Consider the following 25172-nt stretch of genomic DNA (forward strand, 5'->3'; position numbering starts at 1 on the left):
AAAAGGCCATATTTCATTTTTTCTCATTGCCACGTAGTACTCCATTGTGTATATAAACCACAATTTCTTTATCCATTCATCCGTTGATGGACATTTAGGCTCTTTCCATAATTTGGCTATTGTTGAGAGTGCTGCTATGAACATTGGGGTACAAGTGCCCCTATGCATCAGTACTCCTGTGTCCCTTGGATAAATTCCTAGCAGTGCTATTGCTGGGTCATAGGGTAGGTCTATTTTTAATTTTCTGAGGAACCTCCACACTGCTTTCCAGAGCGGCTGCACCAATTTGCATTCCCACCAACAGTGCAAGAGGGTTCCCGTTTCTCCACATCCTCTCCAGCATCTATAGTCTCCTGATTTGTTCATTTTGGCCACTCTGACTGGCGTGAGGTGATATCTGAGTGTGGTTTTGATTTGTATTTCCCTGATAAGGAGCGACGCTGAACATCTTTTCATGTGCCTGTTGGCCATCCGGATGTCTTCTTTAGAGAAGTGTCTACTCATGTTTTCTGCCCATTTCTTCACTGGGTTATTTGCTTTTCGGGTGTGGAGTTTGGTGAGCTCTTTATAGATTTTGGAGACTAGCCCTTTGTCCGATATGTCATTTGCAAATATCTTTTCCCATTCCGTTGGTTGCCTTTTAGTTTTGTTGGTTGTTTCCTTTGCTGTGCAGAAGCTTTTTATCTTCATAAGGTCCCAGCAATTCACTTTTGCTTTTAATTCCCTTGCCTTTGGGGATGTGTCGAGTAAGAGATTGCTACGGCTGAGGTCAGAGAGGTCTTTTCCTGCTTTCTCCTCTAAGGTTTTGATGGTTTCCTGTCTCACATTCAGGTCCTTTATCCATTTGGAGTTTATTTTTGTGAATGGTGTGAGAAAGTGGTCTAGTTTCAACCTTCTGCATGTTGCTGTCCAGTTCTCCCAGCACCATTTGTTAAAGAGACTGTCTTTTTTCCATTGGATGTTCTTTCCTGCTTTGTCAAAGATGAGTTGGCCATACGTTTGTGGGTCTAGTTCTGGGGTTTCTATTCTATTCCATTGGTCTATGTGTCTGTTTTTGTGCCAATACCATGCTGTCTTGATGATGACAGCTTTGTAGTAGAGGCTAAAGTCTGGGATTGTGATGCCTCCTGCTTTGGTCTTCTTCTTCAAAATTACTTTGGCTATTCGGGGCCTTTTGTGGTTCCATATGAATTTTAGGATTGCTTGTTCTAGTTTCGAGAAGAATGCTGGTGCAATTTTGATTGGGATTGCATTGAATGTGTAGATAGCTTTGGGTAGTATTGACATTTTGATAATATTTATTCTTCCAATCCATGAGCAGGGAATGTCTTTCCATTTCTTTAAATCTTCTTCAATTACCTTCATAAGCTTTCTATAGTTTTCAGCATACAGATCCTTTACATCTTTGGTTAGATTTATTCCTAGGTATTTTATGCTTCTTGGTGCAATTGTGAATGGGATCAGTTTCTTTATTTGTCTTTCTGTTGCTTCATTGTTAGTGTATAAGAATGCAACTGATTTCTGTACATTGATTTTGTATCCTGCAACTTTGCTGAATTCATGTATCAGTTCTAGCAGACTTTTGGTGGAGTCTATCGGATTTTCCATGTATAATATCATGTCATCTGCAAAGAGCGAAAGCTTGACTTCATCTTTGCCAATTTTGACGCCTTTGATTTCCTTTTGTTGTCTGATTGCTGATGCTAGAACTTCCAGCACTATGTTAAACAACAGCGGTGAGAGTGGGCATCCCTGTCGTGTTCCTGATCTCAGGGAAAAAGCTCTCAGTTTTTCCCCATTGAGGATGATGTTAGCTGTGGGCTTTTCATAAATGGCTTTTATGATCTTTAAGTATGTTCCTTCTATCCCGACTTTCTCAAGAGTTTTTATTAAGAAAGGGTGCTGGATTTTGTCAAAGGCCTTTTCTGCATCGATTGACAGGATCATATGGTTCTTCTCTTTTTTTTTGTTAATGTGATGTATCACGTTGATTGATTTGCGAATGTTGAACCAGCCCTGCATCCCAGGAATGAATCCCACTTGATCATGGTGAATAATTCTTTTTATATGCCGTTGAATTCGATTTGCTAGTATCTTATTGAGAATTTTTGCATCCATATTCATCAGGGATATTGGCCTGTAGTTCTCTTTTTTTACTGGGTCTCTGTCTGGTTTAGGAATCAAAGTAATACTGGCTTCATAGAATGAGTCTGGAAGTTTTCCTTCCCTTTCTATTTCTTGGAATAGCTTGAGAAGGATAGGTATTATTTCTGCTTTAAACGTCTGGTAGAACTCCCCTGGGAAGCCATCTGGTCCTGGACTCTTATTTGTTGGGAGATTTTTGATAACCGATTCAATTTCTTCGCTGGTTATGGGTCTGTTCAAGCTTTCTATTTCCTCCTGATTGAGTTTTGGAAGAGTGTGGGTGTTCAGGAATTTGTCCATTTCTTCCAGGTTGTCCAATTTGTTGGCATATAATTTTTCATAGTATTCCCTGATAATTGTTTGTATCTCTGAGGGATTGGTTGTAATCATTCCATTTTCATTCATGATTTTATCTATTTGGGTCATCTCCCTTTTCTTTTTGAGAAGCCTGGCTAGAGGTTTGTCAATTTTGTTTATTTTTTCAAAAAACCAACTCTTGGTTTCGTTGATCTGCTCTACAGTTTTTTTAGATTCTATATTGTTTATTTCTGCTCTGATCTTTATTATTTCTCTTCTTCTGCTGGGTTTAGGCTGCCTTTGCTGTTCTGCTTCTATTTCCTTTAGGTGTGCTGTTAGATTTTGTATTTGGGATTTTTCTTGTTTCTTGAGATAGGCCTGGATTGCAATGTATTTTCCTCTCAGGACTGCCTTTGCTGCGTCCCAAAGCGTTTGGATTGTTGTATTTTCATTTTCGTTTGTTTCCATATATTTTTTAATTTCTTCTCTAATTGGCTGGTTGACCCACTCATTCGTTAGTAGGGTGTTCTTTAACCTCCATGCTTTTGGAGGTTTTCCAGACTTTTTTCTGTGGTTGATTTCAAGCTTCATAGCATTGTGGTCTGAAAGTATGCATGGTATGATTTCAATTCTTGTAAACTTATGAAGGGCTGTTTTGTGACCCAGTATATGATCTATCTTGGAGAATGTTCCATGTGCACTCGAGAAGAAAGTATATTCTGTTGCTTTGGGATGCAGAGTTCTAAATATATCTGTCAAGTCCATCTGATCCAATGTCTCATTCAGGGCCCTTGTTTCTTTATTGACCGTGTGTCTAGATGATCTATCCATTTCTGTAAGTGGGGTGTTAAAGTCCCCCCAATTACCACATTCTTCTCAATAAGGTTGCTTATGTTTATGAGTAATTGTTTTATATATTTGGGCGCTCCGGTATTCGGCGCATAGACATTTATAATTGTTAGCTCTTCCTGATGGATAGACCCTGTCACTATTATATAATGTCCTTCTTCATCTGTTGTTACAGCCTTTAATTTAAAGTCTAGTTTGTCTGATATAAGGATGGCTACTCCAGCTTTCTTTTGGCTTCCAGTCGCATGATAAATAGTTCTCCATCCCCTCACTCTCAATCTAAAGGTGTCCTCAGGTCTAAAATGAGTCTCTTGTAGACAGCAAATAGATGGGTCTTGTTTTTTTATCCATTCTGATACCCTATGTCTTTTGGTTGGCGCATTTAATCCATTTACATTCAGTGTTATTATAGAAAGATATGGGTTTAGAGTCATTGTGATGTCTGTATGTTTTATGCTTGTAGTGATGTCTCTGGTACTTTGTCTCACAGGGTCCCCCTTAGGATCTCTTGTAGGGCTGGTTTAGTGGTGACAAATTCCTTCAGTTTTTGTTTGTTTGGGAAGACCTTTATCTCTCCTTCTATTCTAAATGACAGACTTGCTGGATAAAGGATTCTCGGCTGCATATTTTTTCTGTCTAGCACACTGAAAATCTCGTGCCAATTCTTTCTGGCCTGCCAAGTTTCAAAAGAGAGATCAGTCACGAGTCTTATAGGTCTCCCTTTATATGTGAGGGCACGTTTACCCCTTGCTGCTTTCAGAATTTTCTCTTTATCCTTGTATTTTGCCAGTTTCACTATGATATGTCGTGCAGAAGATCGATTCAAGTTACGTCTGAAGGGAGTTCTCTGTGCCTCTTGGATTTCAATGCCTTTTTCCTTCCCCACTTCAGGGAAGTTCTCAGCTATTATTTCTTCAAGTACCCCTTCAGCACCTTTCCCTCTCTCTTCCTCCTCTGGGATACCAATTATGCGTAGATTATTTCTTTTTAGTGTATCACTTAGTTCTCTAATTTTCCGCTCATACTCCTGGATTTTTTTCTCTCTCTTTTTCTCAGCTTCCTCTTTTTCCATAACTTTATCTTCTAGTTCACCTATTCTCTCCTCTGCCTCTTCAATCCGAGCCGTGGTGGTTTCCATTTTGTTATGCATTTCGTTTAAAGCGTTTTTCAGCTCCTCGTGACTGTTCCTTAGTCCCTTGATCTCTGTAGCAAGAGATTCTCTGCTGTCAGCTATACTGTTTTCAAGCCCAGCGATTAATTTGATGACTATTATTCTAAATTCACTTTCTGTTATATTATTTAAATCCTTTTTGATCAGCTCATTAGCTGTTGTTATTTCCTGGAGATTCTTCTGAGGGGAATTCTTCCGCTTGGTCATTTTGGATAGTCCCTGACGTGGTGAGGACCTGCAGGGCACTTCCCCTGTGCTGTGGTGTATAACTGGAGTTGGTGGGCGGAGCCGCAGTCAGACCTGATGTCTGCCCCGAGCCCACCGCTGGGGCCACAGTCAGATTGGTGCGTGCCTTCTCTTCCCCTCTCCTAGGGGCGGGATTCACTGTGGGGTGGGGTGGTCTGTCTGGGCTACTTGCACACTGCCAGGCTTGTGATGCTGGGGATCTGGCGTCTTAGCTGGGGTGGGTAGGCAAGGTGCACAGGGGCAGGAGGGGCAGGCTTAGCTTGCTTCTCCTTAGGTGATCCACTTCAGGAGGGGCCCTGTGGCAGCAGGAGGGAGTCAGATCCGCTGCCAGAGGTTTGGCTCCGCAGAAGCGCAGAGTTGGGTGTTTGAGCGGAGGGAGCAAGTTCCCTGGCAGGAACTGGTTCTCTTTGGGATTTTGGCTGGGGGATGTGCGGGGAAGATGGTGCTGGCGAGCGCCTTTGTTCCCCACCAAACTGAGCTCTGTCGTCCGGGGGCTCAGTAGCTCTCCTTCCCTTTGTCCTCCAGCCTTCCCGCTTTCCGAGCAGAGCTGTTAACTTATGACCTCCCAGACGCTAAGTCGCGCTTGCTGTCGGAACACAGTCCGTCAGGCCCCTCCGCTTTTTGCTAGCCAGACTCGGGGGCTCTGCTTGGCCGGTGAGCCGCCCCTCCGCCCCGGCTCCCTCCCGCCAGTCCGTGGAGCGCGCACCGCCTCGCCGCCCTTCCTACCCTCTTCCCTGGGCCTCTGGTCTGCGCTTGGCTCCGGCGACTCCGTTCTGCTAATCCTCTGGCGGTTTTCTGGGTTATTTAGGCAGGTGTAGGTGGAATCTAAGTGATCAGCAGGACGCGCGGTGAGCCCAGCGTCCTCCTACGCCGCCATCTTCCCTACCTCTCTCACCTAGAATATTTCATTTAATGTTTGTCCGTTATATTTTCTCCCTTTCTGTAAAATATAGTGTAGTATCTGGATAGCCAAGAATTGCTTAAGAAAGATATGCATTAAAAAAAAACTTTTCTCATAGAATGGATTTTTTATAATATATTTTACATGTGGCCCCAAAATGTTTTACAGTTAATAGAGCTAGGTTTTAGATAAAAGTCCAATATTAGTGAAATTTTTAAAAGTGTGATTTTTAATCATATGTGTTTCTTATATACAACAATATTTGATGTGTAACTCTACCCTTGTTTCTATATGAGCAAATATTTTCCAAATGATTGCTCATGTGTAGAAACCTGTATCAGTGTTTATTATTTCCCATTATAATTAGTTGTAAATTCTGAGATGTTCCTATTTATAAAGAAAAAGGACGCTCAAGCATTAAGGTAATAATAGTGATAATATTCATTAATTATTACACTAATAAAATTCAGATATTTTTGAAGCAACAAGGAATTCATTCTGTGGTAACTACAATCTCAGGGCTTGCTTTTTCATTATTTTGGGGCTCTTTAGCTAAAAGTTAATTGCAGTGGTATTATTATGCATATAAGAGCCAGCCATTTTCTTTCAATTATGGGTATTTCAGGAAACTGTATTTCAATCCTAGAATTTGGGATATTCAAGATACACATGAAACTGATACTAGAAAGCACAGGATAAGAGATCCCTAGTATCTCAGTCTTATGATGCCTTTGAATAGACCAGACTCCAAACAGTTTTACACTAGCATTCACATAGTAAGCTTAGGTGTATTGTTCAGTTTAATAGTTCTCTGCATTAAAACAAAGAACTGTTTATACAGTGAAAAGATGAGGGTGTATGTGGTCAGTTTTAGAAAATTCTTTTAAACTGTGGAATACGGGACAATATTTGTAGATGTACCATGTGCCACCTTGTTGGTAATACTTTAAAGGAAGAAAGTGTATTTGAACACAAGAACATGTAGAGCTGTAATATTGAATGATTTTAATTATCATAATTAATCAAAATTGGCATTTTGTTACATTTTCTAGGCAATTAAGTTGGAGTATTCAAGATTGGTTAAATTGGCCCAAGAAGACACTCCACCAGAAACAGATTATCGTTTACATCATGTAGTGGTCTATTTTATCCAGAACCAGGCACCAAAGAAAATCATTGAAAAAACATTGCTAGAACAATTTGGAGATAGAAATTTGAGTTTTGATGAAAGGTAATTTAAGAAAATTAAAATGTGAAATATCTAACATATTGTTAAATTGTCTTTTGAAAATTGCTTTTAGTGCAGTTTCTAAATGTTTATACATATTCAAAGAAAGACCTATTTCATAAATACAGCACAAAACTTAGACTTCCCTTAATTTTGAACAGTTGTTTTGGAATTTCTCTGGAGTTTATAGTCATAACCTTTAGAAGTTTGAGCTGAAAATAATTTATATTGTTTTAGTACATTTTACTTGTTGACCAAGATACTGAGCTAAGCAACATAAAGATGTACAGAAGAATGTAATGTAAGCACTACCCTTTGGGGACTTAATATTTTAGGGAAATAAAGAATTTCTAGTCTCTGCACTATGTATATTTTGAGTGAGATAGTCATTTATTGTGGGAAGCTGTCCTATAATTTGTAGGATATTTAGCAGTGTTCCTGACCTGTACCTGCTAAATGTCGGTAACGCCTCCCTCAAGAGGTGACAACCCAAAGTGTCTCCAGATGTTGAGAGATAACCCCTTGAAGAGCAAAATTACCCGCATTTGACAATCACTAGAGAAAAGTACTTAACCGTATATGCTAATAAAATAAAATAGTTAAATGTCCTCTGACATCAAGAGAAGCCTTAAAATGGTTAAATTACAGTTCACCCTTGAACAATGTGGAGATTAGGGGCATTGACCCTCTGTGCAGTTGAAAACCTGTACATAAAGTTGTGTAACTTTTGACTCTGCTAAATTTAAACTGCTAATAACTTCCTCTTGACTGGAGGCCTTACTGATAATGTAAACAGTCGATGAACACATATTTTATATGTTCTATGTATCAGATACTGTATTCTTACAATAAGGTAAGCTAGAGAAAAGAAAATGTTATTAAAATCTTAAGAAAGAGAAAACACATTTACATTATTGTAAAAAAATCTGTGTAAGTGAACCCATGAAGTTCAAACCCATGATGTTCAAGGATCAACTATAGTTTGGTTTACCCAAAAATGTTTTCTTGTGAAAATTCCTATAAACTATAATTATTGGCTGAAGTTGGAAAATTAAAATACAATCTAGTTAAAATGAATACCATTAAAAAATTTAGGCCTCAGGTAAACATCAAAGTATTAGAAGTTATTTTATTTTTATTTTTTTAAGTTTTTTTATTTATTGTGATAGAGTATGGAAGGGAAAGAGAGTGAGGGAGAGTGAGAGGATCCCAAGCAGGCTCTGCACTGTCTGCGTAGAGCCCAACGCAGGCTTGAATTCACAAACTGTGGTGATCATAACCTGAGCTAAAATCAAGAGTTGGATGCTTAACTGAGCCATATAGGCACCCCAGGAACTTATTTTAGAATACAGAATCGTTTATGTTATCTTGGGGTTTGTAGTCCATTTTAATTCTGAAATAAGTTATTATCCTTTCTTGAATATCTCAAAAATACTGAATTAAAAATCTATGTGGCAGAGAAGAAAATGAGGAAAACAAAGCATCTAGGACTAAATTCCTGCTTCACCATGTATCTGCTGTGAAATTTAGGATTAAGTGAAGTAATACAAGTAAATGGTTTTGAACAATATGTGATAGATAATAAAGTGCTCATTGAATGTTGACTGTTATATTTTATTTGTAGTCGTAGGAACATCATTTATTTTATATGTAACCACAAAGAGCTCAGAAATATGCCAGATTATGACCCTTATTGTTTGGGCTGTTGGGACACCATGTTCCAGTGAATATACGCTATTGAATTGGGGGCAAATATTAATGGGGTAATCACATTCACTTTCACTCTTTTGTAGTTATTTGTCCTGAGGACTGCAAATTCATTAGTTCGTTTTGATAACCTAATTTGTCTTATACTTGAAAAGTTAAGATGCATGCGATAGCTAAACATACTCTGCAGAGATTTCTTTAACAATGATTCTGATCATACATGTGCAACAATGTCTCTATTACCTGAAATGATAGGCACAGTTTAGATTCCTTTTTGCTGTTTATGAATCATGCCATTTGAAATGGGAAGATGAGATTTAATATCTCCTGAGCTTGCTTAATATATATATGTTATAAAAAAACACATTTCATTTGTTTTTACTTATACAATATGTATTAATAAAATGTAATTTAAAAGCCATTTGTAAATATAACATGTAAATTTGAGGTAGCATTATTGATGCTGTCTACTTTATATACTTTGTAACTATCCAGTCCAACATTGATCCAAAAAACATTTTCAATTAAAGTTATTTGAGAGTTGCTTCCTCCAAAAGTATTGCTTAGTGACAGTGGATTTTATTTTCACGTATGTTGGGTAGTTTAGTTTTATGTCACATGCTTTTCACTTTTTATGAATTTCACTCTTGATTTACGAATATATTTCTTTTATTTGAAGGTGTCACAACATAATGAAAGTTGCTCAAGCCAAACTTGAAATGATAAAACCTGAAGAAGTAAACTTGGAGGAATATGAGGTAATGTACCTTTTGAGAGGTTGAACTGTAGATTGAGGAATTTCGGTAGTTCACTGACCTTTCTTTCATTCCCTCACCACTGAGCACATTTCATTATTGGACAGTGTTGTACATGTGAGAGAACATGCATGAGTGCTCATATCGTGCTTGTGGTAATTTTTGTACACAAAATTCTTTGTGTTAACTTTGGCTTTAAAATTAATACTGTTTTTTTTTTTTAGTTTACCAATTCAAACACCCAGTATTTCTTTAGACTTTTAAACTTAACTTTATACATTGCCTTTTTAAATTTACAAACCTAGTAAGTTTTTAAATTAATTTACTTTTGAGAGAGAGAGAGTGTGTGTGTATATGAGTATGAGCAGGGGAGGAGCAGAAAGAGAGAGAGAGAGAAAGAGAAAATACCAAGCAGGCTCATAAGGGCTCGATCTCACGAGCCATGATATCATGACCTGAGCTGAAATCAAGAGTAGGACGCTTAACTGACAGAGCCACCCAGGCACCCCTATCTAGTAAATTTTAAGTTGATTTCACGAATGCCTTTGATTAATTTTGGTCACATTTACAAACTTAATGACTTCACGTTCTCTTAAACAATTATTGTAATTCACCACATTAACATATAGGAGGAAGGATATAGAAAAATAATCATTTTTGAAAAAAATCCTGAGCTAACCTGAAATACAACTATGATAATCTACTAAAGAGTGTCTCAAAAAAAACAACAAAACTGCATAGCAAAAATCATGTGGAACTATGGACATTGAAAGCTTTCCTTTTGTGATCAGGAAAAAGACAGGGATGTCAGCAACCACTCTGCTATTCAGAATTGTACTGGAAATTCACGTGGGCAGCAAGGCAACAAACATAAGCAAAAAGTAAAAGATTTTAAAAGAAGAAACAAAGTTATCATTATTTGCAGATTTTACACCTAGAAAATAAAAAACCTACAGATAAATTTATTAGAACTAATAAAACAGTTTTCCAACAGGCAGAACTTATGTCACATACCAATTTCATTCTTTTATCCCAGCAACAGATAATCGGAAAATGAAATTTTAAGAAAATGACACCATTTACAATAGCATCCAGAACTATAGAGTAACTAGAAGTAAATTTAACAAGAGATGTGCATGACTTTAGGAGACATTAAAGAAGACCTAAATAAATGGATATACATACTATGGAAAACTTAGTATTGTAAAGATGTCATTTTTTGCCCAGAGTAGTTTATTGATTCATTGCAGTCCCTGTCAAACTTTTAGCAGATTGTTTGATGGAGCTTGATAAGCTGATTCAAAATTTTTATGAAATGTGGACATCTCAGTCTAGCCCAGACATTCTTGAAGAACGTAGGATGGCTCATTCTACTAGAAATCAAGAGGTAGCATTCTTAACTGTTATGCTTTATAATAGTAATAGCATAAGGGTAGGTAACTTACAACAAGATAGCAGAAGAGAAAATCTAAGAACATGCTCATAATATATGCCAGAGATGACAAACAAGTGGGTTGGTTACTCACTCTACCCTGTCCCCAAGATTCAAGTTACATGAAACTTGATTTTTAATTATGATTTGCCTCTGCACTCCATCCCCAGGGTTGCAACATTAGATTCACTTTAACATATTTTTGTTCTGAAAACTTCTCATATTTCTAACTGCAGAGCCATTAAATCTTACAGGTATTTATAGGACATGGTTTTAGATTCTGTGTATCCCATATATCTTTATCCTGCTCTGAGTCATGAGTCAGCCAGCCTTGGCCCACAGACCAAATCCAGCCTACCACCAGCTTTTATAAATACAGTTTTATTGGAACACAACTACAACTATTTGTTTATGTATTATACACAAGTGTTTTTACACTACAATCACAGAGTTGAATAGTGACAACAGAGACTACATGGCCTACACTTACCGTCTAGCTCTTTACAGAAGAAATTTACTCACAACTCCTCAGACAGTTCTAATGACAGTAGAGTGGCAATTTAAATACTTTCCCAGAAAAGCTAACTTCACACTTGTAGGACAAATTTTATCTTTATGTGTTATTAAGGGCTACTAATACTGTAAGATTATGCCTCAAAAAATTAAAATTAAAAATTAATTTATATTCCAAAAAAAAAAAATAAAATAAAATAAAAATAAAAAAATAAAAATAAAAATAAAAAAATAAAAAAATAATTTATATTCAAGGACAGTATAGTTGCTCAACTGGTCTGTATGTTTCTTACTTTCATTTGCTTATGTAATATGTATATAAGAGCTTTAATACTTTTATTATCAGTATCTTTGTTTAAATCCTATATTGAATTTGGTTATGGTTTTCCTTGAAAAATTTTTTTTAAATAAGTTAAAGAAAAATCCTGATTTGTTGTCTTGAGTTAGAGGGTGTCAGTTCTAAATTGTTTAGTCCTATTATATGCCTGGTAATTGGTTTTTTTGGAGGAAGAGACAGCTGAAATGTGACATGCTTGTATATTTTTCACCATACCTCAGATGAATAAACTACTCAGCTACCACATTTAAAATAAAATTTAACCTAAATTTGGCAAAAATAAAAGGTTAAATAAATGCATTATACTGTTTTTCTTTTAGTTTCTTAATATTCTTCATCAAATAATAGTCTTCAGTGTTGATTCTGTTAGAGTAGTAACTTCATTTACCTCCTACATCCAATTGTGATGTACATCTGTAATAATATCTTAATAATAATATGCCTTTAGACAGAACAGTTCTTGAAAGAGAGAAAACCTGGTTGATTATCTTGCCTTTGCATTTCTGTTATCTTTTAGTGAATCATTGTTATTTCATTCTTCGTTAATGTCTAGTAATTTTTACATTTATTATTATACTAATAAAGTGGTCTTGTGTATCAGAAACTAAAGTTTTGATTTAGGTCTTATTTATCTTAATTTTGATTTCTTTGCTTCTATTACTTTGAATAGTTGTCAGAATCACACATTGCCTTATGAACAGTTTTCATTGTAGTTTTAATATCTTACTTTGTATATTTTTAATATTTTCTTTCACCTACAGGAGTGGCATCAGGATTATAGGAAGTTCAGGGAAACAACCATGTATCTCATAATTGGGCTAGAAAATTTTCAAAGAGAAAGGTAAGGCAGAATGATCAAATATGAAAAGCTTAATTTTTGCATTTAATTCTATTCAGATATGACCTTATCTTTAGAAAAGGTTTTATTCACTGTACGTATTTTTAATAAACTTTTAATTTTAGAAGTTTTATCTTTATAGAGAAATTGTATAGTTGGTACTGGAAGTTTCCATATACCCCACATACTTTCCATTTTCAATTAAATCTGTAAGGTTGGCATTAGTGCCTTTGTTTTTATTAGCTCTCACATTCTACAATTGAAGTTTAGGATGGAATAGGATTAGATTAAAGTCTAGAAGTTTGCTAGCGACCAAACAAGCTGGTAGCCCAACACACAGAATTCTTTGTATACCATAATATCTGCCTTTAGTCTCCAGCCTTTTTCATATTCTTTCTGAGTCTAATCTTGACTTCAGAGCAGAGACAGTGTTTCCAATATGTCTCTTTGTCCAAAGTTTCATTACTATAAAAACTATAGCTATAGAAAATTGATCAGCTGTCTTCTAAGTATTATGACTACAAACACATTTTAGATCATTTTTCATTTAAGGTACAGATGGTTTTAAAGGAGTTTCTACTTCTTAAACTATAATATTATTTTTTTTTATTTTAATTGTTATTAAGAACAAAGGATAAATATTGATTTATTTACTTATACACTGATTTGCATTTACTTATTCACATTTTTCTTAACTCATATCCTTTAATATTAATGTACTTGACTAGTGATTTTTTTTAGAACAACTATATATATATATATTTAAACATGGTAATTTATTTTATGTGATTGTTTAAATACATTGCTTAAAAATGTTCAAAAGGCATTTTAAAAAACGTATTTAAAAAATAGATATTTTTAACTTATTGGTGAATCACTGAAAGTAAGCAAGTCGCCACACATTTTTAAACCATTCCTGAAACTATTACCTTACATCATTTTTAAATTACAAAACACGGATATTCACTGTGTAATATAACACACTGCTTAGTAGTAAGATTAGTTTCCTTCTAATGTATACTTACAGGGATTATTAATTTGTAGGGTCCAGCAAAGTTATTTTAACTGAGCTGATAGAAACTTAAAAACTAGAACGGTAAAAGGAGTTGAAATCGAGCACTATTCACCTATGAAACTAGTGGTAGAGTTAGCTTGTCTAGAAAGCATTTGTAAAATGTCTTAATCTAACCTGTATTAAAATTTCTATTTCAACTCCAATATATAAACATAAGTTATATTTTTAAATCAGTAGAGGTTATGTTTAGCATAAAATAAACCACAAGTTGTCCCCCAGATTTCTTAAGCATGTTTGTGTTGGGCCTGCAATACATTAGATAAATGAGACAAATGAGTTTTCTTGCTTTGTTTTTGAGAAAACGGGGTAGAGGGAATGGAATCCACATAACTTTATTTCATTTAATAATTGTGTATCTAAAATTAATTTACAACTGTAGACTTTCAAGTAGAACAAGTATACTGAGAACCAGTAGGCATTATTTGTAGATTTTTTTTTTACTTCCAATCTCATAGCGAAGTCTAAAGTCAATAGGTAAAAAATTATTAAAAAGTTAAATTCTAATCACTAATTACATCCAAATTAACCTTGAAAAGGCAGTATTAAGAGTAGTTAAAAAATGGAAATTAGTTACAAAGGAAATAAAGGGCAACAAATACAAAGAAGAAATTGTCAAAGACAGAATACTCTAATGAACTTAAAATTTAAACGAATAATAGACTTGATCTAATCAATAACATGAAACATTTTTTTCAAGCCTCAGTCTGGTAATAATACGGTTTGATAGGCTCAAGGAAGTGAAAAATTAATACTCAGGAAACACTATATGAAAATAACCAACTATCAAATTTAATGCTCAAATGCAATTACTGTATTTCAAAAAATATTAAAAACTAGCTAGTCATTTATTTTGAATCTTTTTACAGTAGCAAAAGTTCCTCTGAAATTTAAGATATTTGAAAACAAATAATTGAACTCTGGGACAAAAATCTTCTTTGTATCACCTATGAACTTCCTACTTGAAAATCTAAGTATACTGTTGCTGAAAAACATAAAGACAACAAAAGTCTCTGTTTTGAGACCACACTAGAATCATTTATCCAAATGACAAAGCTCTTAATTTAAAAGAAAGTGCTATATTTTCAATACTCTGTAATAATGTATTCAATTAAAAGGGTTATTGAATTCCTTCTTGTCTTTCTTTCTTTTCTTTCCTGGTTTTATATAACGTACAGGAAACTCTCACTGTGATATTGATGCAATTTTGTTTTTAAATGACAGCACAGACTATTACTTCTAGAGCTGTGCTGTCTATCCAGCCTGGTTGCTACCAGACACATGAGACAGTTTAAATTTAATTAATTTTCCAACTAAAAATTCAGCGTCTAAGTCATACTAGCTACATTTTGAATGTTCAGTAGCCAGCTACCTGTGGCTAGTGGCTACCCTGTCAGCCAGCAGAGACACGACACTGCTGTCTTTGTGGAAAATGCTGGTGGCCCTTGCTGCCCTGTTTGGTAGACAGTGAGCACTGCCATCACTTTTCCACTTAGCAAAGTTTAAAAGTTGCACAGAATTAAAAAGCACTGTTAATACTTGGACACAAGTCATCCTGTAATTTATAAGGTAATTCACTTTGGTCACTGAAATAGAGAACTATTTTGATAAGTAGCTCCATTTTATGAGTTATTTTATTTCGGCCACAGTTATATTTCTTTAATAGGAATATTCAAGTTCACTTTAAGAGAGCTGAGATTAGTATTTCTAAGATAAATAGTAATGTGATCTTATAAGTGGACAGAGTAAGATCAAGAAGGCATTTCCATTTTATAGATAAACTAGGCTCCACAGTAATTGCATCCACAGATGCAGTAACTTTTTCAAGGCCACACGATTAACTAGGGAGAAAAAAATTGAAATAGAGATCTGTATTCTTATAAAATTTAATGAAATCAGGTGAGTATTCTTTGGTAAGAACTAAAAGAAGAAGCTGTCGCTTTTTTGCTCTCTGCATTAACTTCTTATATTAGCTTCTCTTGGTATGTTCAAAGTATGTTCAAATTTCATAATTTGCTTATTCTCAAATATATGCTTATTCTCAAATACATGCTTATTCAGAAAGTGAATATTCTGGTGTAGCAAATGTTTATTAAATTGGAAAGGTCAACTAGAAAATTAGTTAATGGTGACAAATAATATTTATGGAATATTACAAGAAGAAATGTTAATTTTACACTTTAAATATAGTAGTTACCACAGCTAGTTGGTTAGAAAATATTGTCAAAAGGTTCTGTCCAACTTTTTTTTTTTAAATAAAAACACAAAACTTGAAAACCTTGAATGAATACTGATTGATAGGCCATTGTCAAGTCTGTGAATAGTGAAGTGAAATCATGTTTTTAGGAACCACAATTTTATAATAGTACAAGTGAGGATCAAAAGAGTCTACAGGGTACATGGTCTTATTTTACTTTAAAATAAGAATGTGGTACCTGGACTGCTGAGTCTTACTGTGATTTATTTGAAGATATGTTTGTAAGCACTTTAAAGGTTGATAAAATATGGAAATTGTGTACTTCAGTAGAAAATTGGAACAGGGCCACAGTTTCAGAGCTATTCTTAGAGAGGTGACTCAGGTCTTGAAGGCCAGATATGAATGTCATTCAGTGAGACTTTTTAATAGGAAACTTAATAGCTATAAAAGAGAAGGCAGATGTGCCAGCAGACTAATTTAGTGGTGTAAAACAGTATTTAATGTTATTATCACTCCCTTCTTTTCTTCTTTCATAAATAAAACAAAAAACCTTTACCTGAGGTTATGTTTATATTTTTTCAAAATAAAATCCCGTATTCTTAAGTTTTCTCAAAAACAAGTTCCTGGGAGAAGCCTTTTCAAAAAAGTGTATGATATAACTTATTTTTTATGAAATAGTTTCAGGTGTGTCATATGAGAGGCCATTAATGTGTACATTAGTTTCCAATTCTACATTTATATTCAAAGTACAGAATTGATTTATATTTAAGCACATGAAATTAAATAATAAAAACTTAATGTAACCTAGAGTTTTAAAAGTGTTTCTTTATAATATTTCGCCTTTTAGAATGTTACATTTTTCTAATTAATCCATAAGAAGGTATGTTGAAATGGAAAAACTGGCACAAAGGAGACATCTTAGTATCGTTCATATTTCAGTTATACAAATATACAGCTATATTAATTTCTTACCCCATATTGAGAGAGGATAACGGTTTTAGAGGTAAATAGAATCCTCAAACATTTTTACCTTCCTCCCTTTCTAAAACCTAGTTTGACTTATGTTAATGTAACATTATTAATATTACTTGTTAAACTTTTTATAAAAGACCGACCCGCCAGCTGTTATGTTCCTACACTCTTCTTTGTGTGTGTATTCCACCAGAATGTCCAGCTGTAGAAGCATTTTTTTTTTTCCATTTCTACTTCCCCATTTCCTTTGGATATTCTCCCCTCTACCAATTATGTTATTCTCCATGATGAGAACCATGGGTGCACATGGAAAAATACCTGAATAGTCACTGAATGAAACACACGATGTTTGTGATAAAGAAACAAAGTAATCTGACCCTTTCTTCAAACAAAAATGACATTATGTTGTTAAAAAAGTAGATTCTTGCCTTCCCTTTCAGTCTAAATGGAAGACATCAGTGAATCAGGAGAGAGGAACTACCTGAATTCAATAATTACGGGCTTTTTCCTCCCAGTCTTTTCTTAATTCCTAGCTCCATTAAAATTTTTTTTTTCAATGTTTATTTTTAAGAGAGAAAGAGAGAGTACGAGTAGGTGAGGGGCAGAGAGAGAGGGAGACACAGAATCTGAAACAGGCTCCAGGCTCTGAGCTGTCAGCACAGAACCCGATGCAGGGCTCGAACTCAGGAACTGTGAGATCATGACCTGAGCCGAAGTCAGACGCTTAACTGACTGAGTCACCCAGGTGCCTCTAGCCTAGCTCCATTTTTTTGTTTTTGTTTTTGTTTTTTTACTTTATGACATAACTATCTCCTGGTCTCAGATGTGGCTGTTGCTAAAACAGCTTTTAGATGATACATTTATTGTAATGTTCTGGCTAATCAAAATTTAAATGTATGCTTAAGTATTTTATAATTGTAGTTGACTTTTTTTTTTTTACAAAGATGAAATAATGCCTTATGTTTCTTTTAATTTTTAAGTTATATAGATTCCTTGCTGTTCCTTATCTGCGCTTATCAGAATAACAAAGAACTCTTGTCCAAAGGCCGATACAGAGGACATGATGAAGAATTGATATCACATTATAGAAGAGAGTGTTTACTAGTAAGTTGAATGTACTTAGGAGGTCATGTTTACGTTATTGTTTTGTCTTACACTGAGCAGATTTTACAGACTCCTATAGAAGTGATTGACTATAAACTCTGATGAGGAAAGTATCATGATGATGACATCATCATGATGTAATCTGGGTATAATCGCTTAAGATGCAGGAATGCACTCAATTATTTAATATCTTTTCTCTTTATTGGTCCTAAATATTGCAGGTGGTAACCGGAAATGTTCTTAATATAGGATCAAAATAATTAATTTTATATTTTGGTTTCTTCATTATTCTACTATTCCCTTTTTTGGTGAGAGAAGGGGGGGACTGCACAGGCCTTGAGCAATTATTATTCCAGAAAAATAATAGATTTTTCTGAGTTTTTTAAAATACAGTAGTAGATTTGGTGTACATAGTGTTAAATGATTCATTGTAATACAGTATCCTTTTTTTCCCAGTCATTGATAGTTTTTTTTCCTCAAATATTTTCACTATGTGCAGAAATATTACTGTTGTTATATAAACTTTAAAAAAGTCTTTTTAGGGGCGCCTGGGTGGCGCAGTCGGTTAAGCGTCCGACTTCAGCCAGGTCACGATCTCGCGGTCCGTGAGTTCGAGCCCCGCGTCGGGCTCTGGGCTGATGGCTCAGAGCCTGGATCCTGTTTCCGATTCTGTGTCTCCCTCTCTCTCTGCCCCTCCCCCGTTCATGCTCTGTCTCTCTCTGTCCCAAAAATAAAATAAACAAAACAAAACAAAACAAAAGTCTTTTTAGCAGTTTTGTAGCACCAAATTAGTTTCTAAAGGTCTGGAGTACTTTGTTAATATTTCTCAAGTCAGCTAACCTTGATGTATAAGATCACAAATTCCATCTTTATACATTTTTCTGATTAAATTTAATTCTTTTTTTTTTTTATTTTTTTTAACATTTATTTATTTTTGAGACAGAGACAGAGCATGAACGGGGGAGGGTCAGAGAGAGAGAGGGAGACACAGAATCTGAAACAGGCTCCAGGCTCCAAGCTGTCAGCACAGAGCCCGACGTGGGGCTTGAACTCACGAACCACGAGATCGTGACCTGAGCCAAAGTCGGACGCTTAACTGACTGAGCCACCCAGGCGCCCCTAAATTTAATTCTTAGTTAACTATTAGCATCATTCTGTTATATACTGTGAACACCTAAGCTGCAATTTTTTTTTTCCTGTACAAGGAGAAATATATATGTATATATACACACAAAGATATTCAAGGGTATATGATTTTTCAACCTATATAAGTTACATGATTTAAGTATACTTTAAAAAACTTTAAGTGGTATGCTGATAAAATGTTTTCTTGCAGTAGAACTACATAAGCTACTTGTAATCTTAATATGTCTTTAGAATTTTCAAATGAGAATATTAGATGACGATGATCTTACTATTTTTCTCTCAGCTGCTTTTATTGCATTTGAGTATATTTTAGAACTTGAATTGTTAGTGATTAGCATCCATTGAGGATAGTTCTTAATTTGGCCAGTTTCAAAGGTTTTTAATCATTCCCCAAGAAGGAAGACCTGAATTGTGTATATTTTAGATTTAAAAAATGCAGAATTGTATATATTTATATATTTAATGAACTAAAGCAATTTTTAATGTAAAAATTGAAGGCTTGGGATATGGCAATATTTTGGTAAAGCTATTTTAAATATAAATGTAGCCAAAACGTGATGGTTCTTTTAAAACATGAAAAAAAAGGTAGAATGTTTCACCCCATATTATGATACTAAACCATTCACACCTAGTTTGGTGTTTTATAGGGATTTAAATGACACTGCATGAGGGTTATTTTAGTGTTCCTTTCAGGGTTTTTCATACTGAGTATTTGCCGAGTGTCATGTTTGAGGGATACAGAGACAGTTAAGACCTGTTTATTTGCCATCTCCCAAGAACTCAGTCTGTACCATAAATGATTTTTATATTCCAGATTAAGTGTCTTTATGAGAAATATGCAAAATAATATGCTTGTAGTTGTCAAGGAGAACCTTAAGGGATACGTTGAACACTGATCTGGATCTTGATGGACAAATAGGATTTTTATGCCTTGTAGAGAAGGCAGAAAAATGTTCCAGCCAAAGGGACACCATATGGAAAGACCTGGAAAGTATACAACAGAAAATGAAGATAGATCCACTGGGGCTAGATTCTGAGGAGCAGGGTTAGGTGCAAGTGATGAAGCTAACAATACTTGTTGATGTCAGCCTATGTTGAAGCTTATGCAGCATTCTCATGTGCCTTTGTAAGTTTGAGTAGGTTTGGCTTGGTCACATTTGTTGTCAGAAAATAAATCTGGCTGTAAGTAGTATACTAGATGGTGGACTGGAAAGGAGTAGAGATGGAAGTCTTCCCTAGAGAGGGAAGAAGGAGAGAGCCTCAACTAAGACAGAAGTGCAGTGGGTATGAAGAAGAGGGCATAAAAGATGGTGGAAGAAGTGAAATCAAGGGACCTGGTAACTATTAGATGAGTAGAAAGAAGGAAATAGGGTTGTCAAAACTGCTTGACTTTACAGTTTTGTGTTTGGCTTTGGGGAATCTAAGATGACGAATAAGTTTGGCTTTGGGTGTACTATGTTTAGGTTGTTTTCAGATAACATTAATTTCAGAATGGTAGTAACTATTACAAGTTTGAATGCATATTGTAAAAATTATGCTAGATACTTAAAGGCTTCTCTTGTTTAATCCTCTCAACCACTGTCTAAAAAAGGTGATATTTCATTTTGCATATGAAGAAACTGAAGCTAAGAGATTGCTTATTTACTCAAGCCACTGCTTAGTGGCTGAGTTAGACTACTAACATAAGCCTCTCTACAAAATCAAGATATAAATTACACAAGAATGATAAAATATAAACATGAGAAATAATATAATTTTTATTTTATAATTCAGCTTAACTGTGAATATTTCAAAATCGTATCTATCATGCTCTAAATGTTAAGATTTCACCTAAACCCTTAAATACTATAACTTTTACTATACCTATAATACCTTATCTGTTTCTTAAGTCTATATTTCTTACCTCATGAATTTCTGTCTTCTGCTATCAAGGGTCAGCACAACTGGCCTGTGCTCTAGCCTGTCACTTGTTTTTGTAAATAAAGTTTTATTGAAACATAGTCATACCTTCTCATTGGCATATTATGTATGGCTGTCTTTGTGTAACAATGGCAGAATTTAGTAGTTACAACAGAAACTGTATCGCTGTCAGAGCCGAAAATATTTCCCATCTTCTCCTTTACAGAAGTTTGCTAATCTCTGTACCAAATTGTAAACTCTGTGAAAATTTTCTGTATTAATCAGTTGGGTTCCCCTGAATCTAGAATAGTTTCTGGCATATCGCATGTACTCAGTAAGAATTTTTTGAAGGAATAATGAACTAATTGATTACCTTTAAATTTTAGATTCAAGAAATAAAACAGTATTTACTCAATTGGCATTTATGGAGAAGATGATAAAGTGTTTTTCAAAAATAATATGGCGTCTGAATTTTTTTTTTTTTTTTTTAATTACTTTGATGGCACACCAAATTTTAGAATTGGGGAAATTTCACCTCTGGAGAATTAAAATATGGTCCCTGTAGTGATAATCAGAAAATTATAAGGTGAACATGAACTTTAAAAACATGACAACAGTATTTTCCCCACTTCTTTTTGTTCTTGTTTCTGTTATTCTCGTATGCACAGCTTTTTCTAAGAGACTTCACGCTAGAACAGATAGAGATTGTTTTTCTTGATTGCCATTTGTTCTAATACTGTTTGTGAACATACTTTTTCTGTTGTCTTCAGTATTAACACAGGATTTTTATTTAGTTAAAAACAAAACTTTTTCTTTTTCTCAATGCATTAAGAAATTAAATGAACAAGCTGCAGAACTATTTGAATCTGGAGAGGATCGAGAAGTAAACAATGGTTTGATTATTATGAATGAGTTTATTGTCCCATTTTTGCCCTTGTTATTGGTGGATGAAATGGAAGAGAAAGATATTCTTGCTGTGGAAGACATGAGAAATCGATGGTGTTCCTATCTTGGACAAGAAATGGAATGTAAGTTTAAACAATGCTAGTGGACACTTCAGCTGGGATTAACTGTGGTTGGAATTAGATGTTATTTATTCTTGTCATTTTTTATATTATTTTTACATTCATGTAAAAATATTATATTACATTATAGTATTTTTACATTCATGTCATTCCCTTTTATTTCTATTTACAAACCAAGTGCACACTGCCTTGCCATTTATATTTTACCTCTTTCCCCCAAATGGTAATACATATTTTGAAATGAAACATTAGTTGAACACACTCTAAGTTAATAAATTATGTTGAAGATGATGATTTCTTTCCCTCTCTGTCTTTAGCTATATCTAATTGTTTGTATTTACAGCAAACCTCCAAGAGAAGCTGACGGATTTTCTGCCAAAACTGCTTGATTGTTCTACTGAGATTAAAGGTTTCCATGAACCACCGAAGTTACCGTCATATTCCACGCATGAACTCTGCGAGCGGTTTGCCCGAATCATGTTATCCCTCAGTCGAACTCCTGCTGATGGAAGATAAACTGCACACACTTTCCCTGAACACACTGTATAAACTTTTTTTAGTTCTTAACCCTTGCCTTCCTGTCACAGGGTTTGCTTGTTGCTGCTATAGTTTTTAACTTTTTTTTTATTTTAATAACTGCAGAAGACAGACAGACCATAGAGACTTTAGCCAGACTGCAAACAATAAAGCTGAGAATCGCATGGCGCTCAGACTTTGTTTTAACCAGAACTGATGTACAATTACAAATCTGATTGGTTTCATTATGGCAAAGCCATACTTTTGCCACCTTTCTGTTACAGTATTACTTTGCTTTTATCTTTTCTTTACAGCTTTCCATTCAGTCTGGATCCTTCCATGACTACAACCATTTAAGTGTTCAGCACTGTGTACGATACATAATAGTTGGTAGCTTGTAAATGAAATTAAAGAATAAAGTTTTATTTATGGCTACCTATGTGTTTGTAAGCAGGTATATTGTATATTAGTGTATCATTTTAATATATAAAAATGAATTTTGTCTGGGGATTGTTTAAGATTAGGTGGATAGATGAATAGATTAATACAAACTTTTAATTTGTCTCTGTAGCACATTGGAAGTTTACTAAGTATTGACACTTAAATATATCTATATTTTTGACTAAGTTGTTAAAACTTAGTATGGCACCTAAACCTGTTTTGAATTAACATCAGGTTTTCACTGAAGTGAACGGCTGATACTTAAGTCAACCACACTGAAACTTTTAACTTTTCCTTAGATTAACCTTTTATTTTTTTATGTATTTACAAATAATATAGCAAGGTGATTATTTCAAGAGACACCAGAAAAAAAGTACTTGAATAAGGGCTATTTAAATAGTGAAACTTATAAGAAATCTGTATATGTGTATACACACACACACACACACACACACACACACACACACACATTCTTCATAATGGAGGACAATGTTTTGCATTATATAATCATTCTATTTTTGTAACTTGTATACCACTTTAATTGAAAATGTTCTCTACTAATCAATGCTGTGAAATGAAGTTGATATTGTTGAACTAGAAGTTATGAGTATCTTACCTGCTTTTATTTTCCTCCTTTTCAAAAAGAAAAAGCTGTAGAACATTTTGTAGATGGAACTGCTGTTTAAGATTAATGAAGTAATATTGTGAATGGAAATCGATGCTTTAAAGGTAATCATGTTACCAATAACCTATTTTTGAATTTATAAAAATTTCTTTATAAATGATACTTTGTTAGCATAGTAAAATATATCATTATACTATGTGTATGTTTGTTATAGCGTCGCCAAAACTAGAACTCTTTATAAGTGCCTCTGATAAAAGATTCCAGATAGAGGAAGAAGAAAATATTAAGTTACTGTATAATGTTCCTTATCAAGATATCAATGCACTACTAAGGTATTAATGACAAGGAATTGATACCATTTCTGTTTTAAGGTTAGATTTTGCCTGTTGTAGCTATCAAAACGTGTTTTGGTTTAGATTTTAAATTCTCCACTGAGCAGAATTGGTATTCTGCATTAGTTTTCAAGTCCTGTCCAAAGTTTAAAAACTCCGTATGTATCATCAAAGCATTTGTAAACTGTCTTCAGTATTTTATAATATTCTGCCATAATGGTAAAATTGTTTGTGTTTATGTGTATAATTGACCACTGAGACACAAAGTGCTCAAACACCATACGGAAATTACTCCCTTCACAAGGCACATCCAGGGAATCATATGTGGCTCTTGTGCTGAAGGTAAGTATTATTTTTGTATTTACTTTCTACTTAAAAGCCAGTTTATTCATTCTTGGTAGTGAATCTGAAGTGCTCTTTTAAAAATGACCTTTTTCAAGACCTGGGGAAACAACTTGTTTTTATATCAATAAGTTTCAGTCTAGTCTAATCTAGAACCACGGCACTAAATGAAACTATCAGTAACATTTTATGCACCTTCAGTTGATGCTGTTTAATTTCCATTTACTTATGACCCCTTGTTTGTTAGAAGCTTGTGAGTATTTCCTGCACTTGCAATTTCAAGGAAGTAACTAAAGATTTCATTTTCTTAGTTTTATATTAATTGAGACTAAGGTGGACTTTTTCCTCCTATACCTAATTCTCCAGAGTTCAGTGTCTTTGTCATCCCCAAAAAGTGTAGTCACACAGGTGCTTGGAGGCAGTGAGTAGGGATCCCCTGTGTAATCATTTTTTTTTCATTTATTTTACATCATTAACAAGATCAAATATCATTTGTTATACCCAAGATAACTTCATCCAGAGTATGTAAATTAGTCTCAGGGCTGCCATAATAAAGCAGTACAAACTTGGTGGGTAGTTTATAAAACAAATCTATTTTCTCACTGTTCTGGAGTCTAGAAATGTAAGATCAATGTGTAGGCATGTTTAGTTTCTCTAGAGGCTTCTCTCTTTGGCTTACAGACAGCCTTCTTGCTGTGTCCTTACGTGGCCTTTGCTCTATGCACATACACATCTTTGGTGTCTCTTCCTGTTATAAGGACACCAGTCCTACTGGATGAGGGTGCCATCCTTACAACCTCATCGACCTCATTCAGTCTTCTTTAAAAGTCTTATCTCCAAATACAGTTGCATTGAGGGTAGCGGCTCCAACATATGATTTTGGAGGCTGGTGACACGATTCGGTCCACAGAATATGATGGCCCAGTTTATATATACCCCCTTTCCAGACGCAGAAGTATGATTGTTAGCCTCTTCCCTTTAACCTCAAGATTATGATGCAAATATCTATGGCCCTGCTGTTAGATCTACTTAGTGTTTTCTTTTACTTTCACCATATCCTAAAAACTATTTTGAAGTTATAA

General features: G+C 34.7%; 1 protein-coding gene across 4 annotated transcripts in view; it reads left to right on the forward strand.

Annotated features, from left to right (window-relative positions):
• The window catches only part of USP25 (ubiquitin specific peptidase 25), a 161128-nt gene extending 136838 nt beyond the window's left edge, over positions 1-24290 (forward strand). For 3 of the 4 annotated variants that reach the window (XM_086675761.1, XM_086675762.1, XM_086675763.1), the window contains 6 exons: positions 6662-6840; positions 9224-9302; positions 12343-12422; positions 17641-17764; positions 21642-21837; positions 22178-23609. In XM_086675761.1, coding sequence (XP_086531887.1) covers positions 6662-6840; positions 9224-9302; positions 12343-12422; positions 17641-17764; positions 21642-21837; positions 22178-22350 — 831 coding nt within the window. In that variant the 3' untranslated portion in view covers positions 22351-23609. Of the gene's footprint in view, positions 1-6661; positions 6841-9223; positions 9303-12342; positions 12423-17640; positions 17765-21641; positions 21838-22177 lie in introns of all 4 variants that reach the window. The other variant, XM_086675759.1, reaches the window with a different exon arrangement.
• Positions 24291-25172: the final 882 nt, after the last annotated feature.

Source organism: Puma concolor, chromosome C2 (genome assembly GCF_028749965.1).
Source record: "Puma concolor isolate L17-30 chromosome C2, mPumCon1.1.hap2, whole genome shotgun sequence".
Classification (NCBI taxonomy): Eukaryota; Metazoa; Chordata; class Mammalia; order Carnivora; family Felidae; genus Puma; species Puma concolor.